A 12,065-nucleotide genomic window follows, 5' to 3' on the forward strand; every position below is an offset into this window, starting at 1 on the left:
TGGTAGTGTTGACTTCACATGATTAGAGGGGCACGCGGAGATGTAGACAATTGTACAGAAGTTCCAACAGAATCCGTGTAGATGGGGCTAGGTGTTTAATTTGGGCAGGGCTCCTTTTTCTGAGAGGCTGCCAGTCAGAAGGTAAACAGACTGAGACTGTGCAGTTCAGCATGGCAATATTACTTGTTCCACAGGCCTGAGGCCCATGTCACATGGCTTCCTACCTCTCAGCCTACCCAGCCTTTGACAAAGGATGTGATCCATCGTCTGGGTTTCGAAGACTCTTAATTGTCTTAGCCATTAGGAGTTGAAAGGAAGGTTGTGGGGCCTTTGTCTTAGCAGACATTCCATTTCCTCCTGGCCAGCCTGGGTGATTAAATGCAGATGATCTTTGCATCGCTCTCTTTGCAGTAGGGCTCTACTGCACGGCGGGGGTCGGGGGCTGTAGTCGTTAGTGGCTCCGTTAGAGGTGAGTTTTCCTAAAATTGCCAGGTGGCTTTTTTTGTTCAGGGGTCACAGACAGACAGTCCTGGGATGTGAAATGGTTAAGTGATGCGGGAAGATTCAAATCTGTCTTCATGGGAAGCCTTGCTGGAGTTCTGAATTTCCTCTGTTGGGGATCAGGCATAAGTAAAACCATTGCTTTCAGAAGCCTGCCTGTCCAACTCCTGATTGTGCCCTCAAGCGTCTGGGGGTTTTACAGGGTGGTTAACATACTGAGTGAGTAATGGTCCAGCTGCTCTGGGCTATCTGCAGGAGAATGCCAGGTATCTCACTGAGTGCCAGGTCCTTTGATCATAGGGCTGAGTGACTCTGATCCAGCTTATCTCCTTCCTGTCCACCTTGGTAACCTATAGGTTTAGCTGTTCAAACCCAGGGACTGTAGTTAGGCTGGTTGTCAGGAGATTGGGGTGTGTTAATGGGACTTGGACCTCTTTCAGGATTCTGGTTTAGTGTCTGGCTCAGGCGCTAGCACAACTGGGGTTTCCCAGTTACTGTCGCTAGGTGCTATGGGTTGGCACAGCAGCAGGCCGGTATGGGTCATTTTGAACGCAGTGGGCAGCTCTGTCAGATTGCCTCGTGATTTTGCACTAAGGTGGGTGAGAATGGGATCCAATTCTGGTTGGAACCTCTGCTGGTCAGTTGGGAGTAGACTACATGTCTTTTGGAACACTGCTGCCCTCTGGTGGATGGTCAGCTCTTGCTGTACCTTCTTGTGGTTTTTCAACTAAGTGTGGCATCACCCTCACTCTCTCACTGAGCCAATTTGGGAACTTCCCTGGCCCCCATTTAAATTTGCCATATAGCTGCTGGCTAGGCCAATCAATGGCTTCTTAGCCAGTGTCTTTGGCATGGGAGTGGGCGCTCTCCTAACTTATTGCGCATCGCCTGGAACACCACTGCCTTCAAGCGGAGGGGTAGCTCCGGCTACACTCCCTTGTGATGCCTCCACTGGGAGAGGCATCTCACTCCCTAACTGCTCGTCGGTTTGGAGACTCCCTTTGTCCCTATTTAAATTTGGAAAGAAGATTACTGCCAGTCATACGTCAGGCTATTCCCCTTAACCTTGGTCTTAGCTGGTTAAATAACTTGCCTTCCTTCAGGCTCTTTGACTATGTGGGGCACCTCCCTCACTCTCTTTTCCTGCTCTAGGGCTTCTCTGGTCCCTGTTTAATTCTGGAATATTCTGTGAGTCTATTATAAATTCTATTGGCCCTCTTAACTTTACTGGCCTGGCTTTGACCTTGTTACATTCAAGCAGCTCTCGTTCATTGGTTATGGGTTTTATTTCACCCTTTTGGGCCTCTAACATTCCCCAGCCTTCTACACGCCTGCAGAATTTTGCTGGCTGATGTTGGTCCCTTCTTTTGCTGGATAGCACTTCCCTGCCAACCACATCATTTCCGAGAAGGAAATTAACTCCTGCTACTGGTAGTTCCTGCCGTGACAGGGCCTGAAACAAGGTCACACTCCAGGTGGACCCTATGGAGGGCTACAAACACAGATCCTCCTCCTCCACTGATCAGGGCTTTGGCATTCAGGGAGGACTTGGGCAGGTTGGAGGGGGGATGGCGGGGGGTATTTGTAGGTTTTAGTTTCCCTCCAGCATTAAGGATCGAGTGAGGAGCTCTGCCTGCTTTGTTGTTCTTCCATTGGGGTGTCCTTTGAGGGACTACACATGTGGAGCCCTATTAGACCTATAGGCTTTCCTTGCAATTTCCAGCATTCAAGTTTGAAATGGCTTGGTTTATTACAATGGGATCCCCAGTTTGTGGGGGTTCTCCTTTCTAGCCACCGACTTTTTCCCTTTTTTGCTTTCCAGTTGGCTCCTGTTATATCAGATTTGGCTCATGTCTGTCTTGGACTCTGGTCAAATTCAAATGGGTGATCCCTGATTTGAGCTCCTGATTTCTGTTATAGACAAAAGTGGGTTAATGTAAACTGCACTAATTTCTCCTCTTACCACCTGCCCGTAAACAGGTGTTTTGATTCGGTTTCCTCTTTATAAATGGCGGTGTATTTCCCCAACCCCTCAGTTTTTGTGTGATCCAATTTTCCACTAATAACTCCACAGCAAACTTGAGATAGGATGAACTCAAAGGGTTTCTTTATTTACACACACTCTGAATGTGGGAGGAAGGTCACAACATCGCCTCCACACTCAGGCAGTAAAGAGAGAGATAGAAAAAAGAAGGATTTACAGTACAGAGACCACAGATAAAATAAATATCGGTTCACGTGGGTTCCAGAATCAGAGTCCAATGAGGTATTCCTTTATGGATGTCAGTAGGTTGAAAACCGATGCTGGGTAATTCACTTTTCTGGTGGTGCTGACTTCACATGATGAGATCGGCATGCAGAGCTGAATCAGTCTTGTAGGCGATGGTACAGACTTCCAGCAGAAGCATAGTACATGGGGCCAAGTGTCCAACCTGGGCCAGAGCTCCTTCGGCGTGGTCTCTTAATCAGATAAACGGACTGAGCTATTCAGCCCAGCAAGGCAATATTACTTGTTCAATAAGCTAGAGGCCTAGGTCATGTGACTTTATCGCTCCACGATGTCTTCAAAAAAGGATGTTGGTGTTCAGTGTTTGGAAATTGACGTTGTCTTGCAGACAATGTCTTAGCCACTATGGGTTAGAAGGAATGTTTGAGAGGCCATTGTCTTAATAGACATTCCGTATCCACTGGCCAGCCTGGGTTATCAAATACAAAAATAAAAGCAAAAAACTGCGGATGCTGGAAATCCAAAACAAAAATACAAATACCTGGAAAAACTCAGCAGGTCTGACAGCATCTGCGGAGAGGAACACAGTTAACGTTTCGAGTCCGTATGACTCTTCAACAGAACATGAGCCAAATCTGTTGAAGAGTCATACAGACTCGAAATGTTAACTGTGTTCCTCTCTGCAGATGCTGTTAGACCTGCTGAGTTTTTCCAGGTATTTTTATTTTTTTTATCAATTACAAAAGGCCTTCGATGTAGCTCCCTTTGAAGTTGGGCTGTGCAGCCCCCTGGTGATCATTAGTAGCTCCTCAGAGATAACAAGGTGTGAGATTTCCAAAGTTGCAAAATGGCTTCTTTTGTAGTGAGATCTTAGCCCCTCTTAATACCAAGTGAAGATTTGTTGCTTCTCTTGAAATAGTCATTCCAGCTTTGACCTTGATGGTCTGCTGCTGCATGCCTATTATTTCTAGGCTCTATGGGCCAGTGATGCACACTTCCACTGAAATAACCAAGATCAGGCCTGTTATATTTCTAAGAATAGTGACGGTGGCAGAATCTGTCATTTTTCATTATAATATGATCCTTTGGGTGACTTCTTGTCTGGGATAAACAATCTTACTTTTTAATGATTTTACTGAGTTGTGTCTCTCTTGTACACAAATCATTAAAAACGAGTAGATAGGTACAAAAAGCAATCAGAACAACCGACAGAATGTTGGCCTTTATTTTGAGGGGCTGGAATACAAAGGGGAGTCGTGTGTTTATGGCAGCATCTTTGTGACCAGTGATTTAAGGAACAGAGCTCGCAACTCCTCCCTGCATATGAATAGTTGGAACTTGGCGTCATGAGAATAGATGCTGAGAGGAGCCAAACTGTTTCCTCCCAGGAAGGAAGAATGCTAAGACATAAGATATCCCTGGTTCCTGTCGCATATATCCCAGTGCCCAGTTTAGGCACAGCATTGATGAGCACTGGGAACATGGCCATTTTTTTTATATATAGAATGTTACAACACAGCAGAGGAGACGGCCATTTGGCCCATCGTACCCTGTGCCAGCTCTTTGAAAGAGCAATCCAATTAGTTTGACACTCCTTAAAAACTAATGACCTCTTGGTAGGATGTGGCTACAATAAAATGTATTCCTTTTAATGCTTTGAGCACAATGTGTATAAATATTGTGTGCTACAAAAGTGCGCACATGGTGTTGTCTAAACCTACTACCAGGAAGTGCAGGTCTAACTAGCCCTGTCTGACCTATTTCCCACGGAAACAAACACCAATGTGTGATATTGCCAAGCATTGTACTCTTTAAAACTGGCGAAGTTTCTTGTTTTGCAAGATGACCATTTCTTTCCATATATCAATGGAGATTTGCTGCGAAGGTTTACTTAAAGCAATCACCTGACACCGGAGGTTTTAAACTGTAGGCCTTTGTCTGCCCAGAGTCTGTAAAGTTATCAGATTTATGTCCATCTAATCAGATTTTGGCGCTTTTCCCTGTTTGTCTACGTAAAAACAGATATTGTTGTTCATTGTACGTGAAGCACTTTATAGACATTTCTGAGAAATGAGATAAACTATTACATATAAAAATGAGGGCTTATCTTTATAGTTGATTTAACAGCACTTTATTTATTTCTATTGTATACTAATAAAAACATTTTCTGCAATGACAGCACTGGTATCCTTTCTCTGCAGAAGTTCAAATAGAGTACCCAAGACTATCAATATTGGCCAAAGATTCTCAGGAGTGTGTCATTATTTGTAGAATGAGAGGATGCCTGGAAACGTTAGTACGAATGTGCAGGGTTATGGGGAGAAGACAGGAGAATGGCACTAAGTAAATTGCTCATTCGTAGAGCCAGTGCAGATATAATGGACCGAATGGCCTCCTGTGTTGTAACGATCCTGTGATTTACAAGGGCTCCTGACAGAAATGTTTGAAAACTATCGTAATAAATGAATGGTCTGCTTAAAGGAATTAAGCAATATTGCACAAAAACTTGTATGTTTCCTGAATTTCCAGATTGTTTAGGCAAAATGAATAACCTGGGTCATTCTAATACCCCGATTCAGCTAATTGAACTTCAGTCAGTTGTAATCTTTGAAATTACTGTTTGTGATATTAGTGAGCAAACGCTTATGGCATTCAATGATATTTCTCTGTTTGCCACTGTAAGTGAAGAATTAAAACATTTTAAAATAGGTAGCTCCTCTATTAAAGTCACTAACAGTAATTTCTAGGCTGTGATGTTCTTCTGACTGCTGTCACCATTGCTTCCTTTGCCCAACTCTCAAAACTTGCTGTCTCCTCCATTGTTGACACGTACTCTGAACCCTAAAATTAAATTGGTACAGCACTTCAGCTCAGAGGCCAGAAGAAGATCATAGATGAAGGTTAAATTGGAGCAACAATTTGACTTGGCTGAGACGTTCCACTGATAATTCAGAGGATGTGGTGGGAGACCGTGGCAGGTCAGGGCAGTCATGTGGCACTGCAGGTTGGGAGAGTCAAACGAGCAAATGACGGTGATTGTAAAATCCCAGGAGCAGCCCTTGCACGTATTCACCATCAGAATTGTGCAGCCCAGATATTGACGATTTGACAGGGCTGCTCTAGGCTCTCCATGGCAGTCACCAGTAGCTCATTACATCAGAAAATTATGGAAATGAGTGTTCAGGCTTCCCTTCCTCTGTTTTGCCTGAAAGAAGTATGCCATCACTCTAGTTAACTGAAAGGTAAAAATTGGCATATTTTGAGCCTCACTTCCTAGACTTACCTGTGAGGATGCTCAATGTGAATGTTGACTTGTTTTGAGAATTAGTTTTTTTTTGTGTTGCTTTTGCTACACTTGGTTAGCTGTATTCTTTTGTATTATTGCCCTATTGTGAACTGGATACTTTTTGTTTTTCCTTTTTTCACCTCCTATTAACATTGTAAAGGATGAATATTCCCTGGGAGCTGAAGGATGAGGAGTTTTATCAGTATGCACAGAACTGAATTCATCATTATCCAAAGAGTTGCCTCTAGTTAGCTGGGCATGTCTAGGGAAATCTATCTCTGCTGCCTTTGTTTCACCAGGGAGGTAGTCTCAAAACTTTGCTGCCTTCTGCAGACCAGATGCAATATTGGACCATGACTGGAATAGCTTGGCCTATTGCTGTGAAAGTTGCTGCTGGTTTGATCTTCCATGCATATGGTTCCTTTTGAGCTGCCTCACAACGCCTGCTATACCAGCCAGCCTCCACTGCAGACAACAGATCCCTGATATCTTGTTTGTTAGTATGAATGACTTTATCACTTTTTCAACCAGAATCCTCCTGCAGAAAAACATGACACTGCACTTTTGCGTAGTGACTGGATTCCTGAGAATGCGGGGCCTCAACAATGGAATGTGTGTGGCCATATTGGCATCTTTTGCCAATGCTATAGCCTTTAGATTATTTGTAGCCATTTATATCACAACATAGAGTTGGGTGCCAGAGATGCCACAATGCATTCAGCTTATGCCAGTGTATAGTGCCACTGTTATCGAACAGAATGTCTCAACCAGATGATTGGGCCGTGGATATGATACCTGGATAATGTGAATAACATGTGGCCTGTATGTGTTTGCTAGAGTCCCACTACTTCTCTCACCTGATAATGTTTTCAGCTGCTGTGCTGCTTACTAACAAAATTCAGATAGTTTGAACAGGAGCATTGGGATGAATGAGAATATCACCCAAGTGTTTTGGTGGCAAACAAATTATTAATTTACACAGGAAAAGAAAGTCTGTTGTTTGTGTTCAAAGAATAACTTATTTGTCTAATCAGCACTATGCTCTTTTGGGTGGAATACTATACATATTTTGGAGACAAAAGCCTGTCTTACTGTTTAAGTTCCAACAGAATGCATATGTGTGTGTGTGTATATATATATATATAAAAAAAACAGACCGACCAAAAGTACTGAACTTGGTTTTCCACTTCTCCTCTGCCCTACTTCTTCTATAGACAAGTTGAAGTAGGGAAGTTTCGTTCTACATTTGGCCAGTGGTCACTACTAACCTTTTAGTATTTACTATTGAAAATGATGTAGAAAAAAGGGCATGTTTTACTTCTCGTGGCCTAGGTTCCCTGGTCCGCTACCAATTACCAATGACCAGTGGAACTAGGCTGGGCAGAACTGGATATGTGCTCTGGGATGTACATTGCTACATTCCTGCCTGCCTTCCAGCTGTCCACAGGATAGGCCCAACCATGTTAAATACACTTATCCAGATGCAAGTAAAGCATATGCTAATGCCTGCCCACTGACCCAAATTGGCCAGCATAGCACGAGGCAGAATGCCTAGGTCTCTGACTGAACTATTGCATGACGAATGTTCATCTAGGTGAAGTAAATTTGGACAGGACCAATGGAACCTTAAGTGGAAGAGACAAAATTGAAAAAAATAAAATTCACTCTACAAAAACAAACCTCGAGTAAAATTCATCAGTCTGAATTGATCCAGTGTTATTCACACTGAATGAAGTAGGACGCCTTTCATTTTGACACTGACGATTTGTTTTCTCCTTGTATTTTACAGCATTGATAAAATCTCCAAAATCACATCTCCTGTGTTGATCATCCATGGCACTGAGGATGAGGTGATCGATTTCTCCCACGGCTTGGCATTGTATGAGCGCTGCATGAAAGCAGTGGAGCCACTGTGGGTGGAGGGGGCCGGTCACAATGACATTGAACTGTACAGTCAGTACCTGGAACGGCTCCGAAAGTTTATCTCATATGAACTGGTAAATGTGCAACGGAATTGAATGGAACCAAGAACAAACATTTTGGAAAGTCTATTTTTTCAGGAGAACTTTGGATAGCATCGAAAATACAAACACAACCATGATGTTTTTTTTTAATTCACGTTGGGTGCTAGTGCAGGTAAAACATAGAAGACAGATGTGATGCAGCAATTAGCCTTGAGAGTATTGCTAATTACTTACAACCCTAGTAAATTGTTAATTTTCTATTTGTATAAAAATTTGTAGGGATGAAACCAGAATAAAGTGGAACTTGTCCCTTTAAGAGGCAGGCTACCTTATGTAATCTCTTTGGTCATCTTGGCTAAAAGAGGAGGAATACTATAGTGTATTTTTAAAATTTCATTTTTTCAAATTATGGTGTCATCCTTGGGTAGCAGTTTTAAGATGGTGATAATCTCATTTAGAAAGGGTAAAAAATTGGCAAAAAAGACCAAAGTAACTGCATTGCAAGGTTCTGCCCTTAAAGAGGCAAGACTCCACGCTATTTCCTCATCCTTTAATACTGAGAATGTTGAACTGTCATATTGATATCAGCTTGTGATGTATCATAGCCCTTCCCATACTCCTATATGAGCTGCCATCTCTTGGCTCCATTTAAACATACACTGAGGGATATGGAGGACTTTGGGATATTCTATACCGTCAGCAAGTCACAGGTATTAAATTGTTTAACCTGTGGCTTATTGGTAGCACATGTTAGAAATGGTACAACTGAGCACCATAGAATTGAATCTTTGTTGGAAAAGAATGCCTGAGACAATAATCAATGAGAGCGTGATTGTAAAAGAACCAACTGGGGGAGATGTTTTATGTAAGAAAAAAAAAATTGCTGAAATTTATTTTATAAACGTGGTTTAGTTTAAGGTTGTGAATGTAAAGTGAATTTAGTAGCCAGCTCAGTGTACCAAAATCTTAAACTTGGTGTTTGTGCATTACTTCTGCCATTCCTGCAGCCAGTGAGACAGGATCTTTCAGTGTTCATTGGGATGCATTTGCAGATGTCTGCAGTAGCAGAATCTGCCAAATTGCAACCCAGTGGTGCCTTTCACAGCACAGATTTGGTGCTTTGAGATTGTTTAGGGCACTGAACTATCCCTCAGCTGTTCGGCTGCAACTTGGTAGATCCATTGAAGTTTAAGTGTAGCTGCTTGTGGCCTGCATTTTGTATTGTAAGCTGTCCAGAGCAATCAAGATTAAATGGATTCTGAAATCCATCTCTAAGAAACTTTCCTCGATGGTTCAGTGTGGATAACTGTGCTGCACAGTGTGAAACTGAGCCATACAGACTAGGGGGTCCTAGGTCTAAGTCTTGAGTTTGTGCTGAGTTAGCTGATCTCAGCTGAGGTAGAGGAGCTAGAAATCTCACTGTCCCTGGGCAAAGGAAAGAAGAAAAAAATCAGCTATGTCTTCCACTCCTGATTGCTATCCAGTGACTGCTGCTAGTTATTGTGTGCATGTTGTTGGTGTTGGGTGAGAACAGGATCAGGCTTGACTACGATTTCCAACTTGCCTCTTTTTCCCCCTGTCCCAACAAGGTCAGCACTTGCATTCTAGGCTCACAAGGGATGAATGTTCACAAGGGGTGAATGTTCTGTTGGATGAGGTGAGGGCAGCCAGTGCATGTGGAACTGACCCAGCATGAGGCGGGTACTTTCAGGAGAGGAAAGGAGAAAACTGGAGGGCAAAAACAAAAATCCATCTCATATTTACTGACACCCAGCAAGTTTGATGTTCAATACATTCTTCTGCAAGGTCACCAGAATGGTAAGCATGGCCGTAATATAATCAACATAATGATTATCTGTATGGGTGTGCAGTAAATCACGATTTCAAATTCACACTACCGCTTTTTCTATTGTGTTAAATGAACCTTTTTGTTATTTTCACAATCTGCAAACACTAGGACCTGGAGCTAATGAATAAAGCTGGTATTTCACTAATTTATAAATATCAGCAATTAGTAGGATTGAATACTCTTTTTAATGTTTGGAACTGCTAAGAAATTGGAGAAGAAAGGTCCAGTACCCAGAATTACATGGAGCCCAGCATCCCTATACAATCCAGGAAAAGTACTAGATTTGATTCCCAGTCTAGGCCAAGGCAGCTTTTATAGTGCCATTGGGTTAACAAAGGGGGGAAAAAAATCAGCCTTCTCTTGGTCATTATCCAATTATATTTGCTAGAAGGTGGACATGTGTGGACTTTGAGGATAGCATCAGGCTAGGTTGTGGTGCTCCTCACAGTTGAATAGCCTGAAGAAGTTCCTCCTTTGGTATCTGAACCCTGTTTGCAAACCTAGAGTATAATTGGTGCTGGTGATATAGAATTCCATGCATGCTTGGCGTCTGCAGGAAGGGAGGGAACAATTGGACAATGGGAAAGAAAATCGTCAAATTTAATGAGAATGCATACAGACTAGAAATTGTTTGTGATATTAGCAAACAAGCACTTAATGCACTAGCAGGACATTCCTCAGTCTGCTATTTTAATTAATTGGTTTGTTTTAAGCAGGTTAACATCTCTGTTAAAATAGCAGCCAGAGAATCATTACAAACCCATTAAGCTTTTGCATGCTAATATCACAAACTAATTTCTAGGCTTAAGTTAGGGCCCATGATTAATTTCTTGGTTCTGGGCTTTAATGCTCTTTGTACCCTGCAGGTGTTCATATTTTTAATGCCTCCATAATATGTGCATGATGATTATAAATGTGGATATGCCCATTATCAGATGATAGAAATCATTTAAATAGGACATTGGTTCTAAGGTAAAGATGTATTTTTTAATTATAATTCTTATTGCACATCTCTAAATCTTTACATTAAATTAGTAGTTAACAGGTGATGGAGAAATGAAGGGATAAGAATCCCAATGTCTCACTCCCTGGTGAGAGCTGGGACTGTGTATCTCAAAAATGGACAATCACAGATTGAGAGTCTGCAGTTTTGCTATGTGCATTCCCAGAACTTGCTGAGAAGTGGTGCAATTTAGACGTTTCACCCCTAAAATAATACCTTTTAATGTTGAATAGATAATAGACAATGCAAAGGTAAAATGGTGCAATTCGTCAAAAGTGGTAAAATGGGAACCAAACAGGGTGGGGTTGAATGTAAATGTTAACCAGCCATGTTAAAGTACTTTTAGTCATGACATGTCATTTTCCCTTTATGCCACTGGATTGTTCTCTATTTTGAAGCAATTATTGTTTGCAACAACGACAAAAAAAAAAATTCTTTATTGCAACATTATATTAAATGTATTTAACTGAAAATTTAAAAACAAATTTTGACAAAGTAGTTCTGTCATTTTACTGTGGGATCTCTAACATTGTAAAGCACACAAGCGCACAGCTACTGAAGAGTCACCATATGAAAGAAATAGCTTTCATTAATGGCTGCTACTTTGCTGGTAGACCACCTTATCACGCACTGTTAACTCATTCTTTATGGAGGGTGTTATGATCCAATGAGGGACCAGTAACCTTTTGTTTAAAGCAGATAAAGTTTGAAATCCCAGTTACCCACTAAGAAAATAAAACCACAAGATTCCATGATTTTAAATAAACACAATAAACTTTACTATACAATAGTCAAAAGTAAAACAATCTACAATATCAACCTTATGTTCTGGCATTCAGAATTAACAAGGTAAATACAAATTAACAGGCAAACTGTGGTTGAACGCATATGAGACCAAGACAGATTCCACAGATTTCTCAGCAACTCACCCAAACGTCCGTAACCATGGAGAGTCTCAAAATCTTGTGAAAGCTCTGTCTCCTTCACGAGGGATTTCGACTTTTCACTTTTGAAGAACTAGCCCTGAATTCCCTTGAAAGCTGCTCCGATTCAGGATGCTTCAATGACTGCTCAGCTCCCGATTGCTCAGTCTCTTCTCCTGAGACTGCGTTCCATGGGATTCACAAAGCTACACTCCCACCTCTTAATTATCGGCACAATTCCACTCTTTTACTGGCACTGGCCCTGGGATTCTCCGAACTCAGGTCTCCCGGCTGCACTGAGCTATAAGTAGC

General features: G+C 41.9%; 1 protein-coding gene across 1 annotated transcript in view; it reads left to right on the forward strand.

The window, feature by feature from the left end:
* LOC144688901 (alpha/beta hydrolase domain-containing protein 17B-like) overlaps positions 1-11,315 on the forward strand; it is a 67,450-nt gene extending 56,135 nt beyond the window's left edge. The window contains exon 4 of the mRNA XM_078555924.1: positions 7,804-11,315. Coding sequence (XP_078412050.1) covers positions 7,804-8,032 — 229 coding nt within the window. The 3' untranslated portion in view covers positions 8,033-11,315. The remainder of the gene's footprint in view (positions 1-7,803) is intronic.
* Positions 11,316-12,065: the final 750 nt, after the last annotated feature.

Source organism: Cetorhinus maximus, chromosome 13 (genome assembly GCF_964194155.1).
Source record: "Cetorhinus maximus chromosome 13, sCetMax3.hap1.1, whole genome shotgun sequence".
NCBI lineage: Eukaryota > Metazoa > Chordata > Chondrichthyes > Lamniformes > Cetorhinidae > Cetorhinus > Cetorhinus maximus.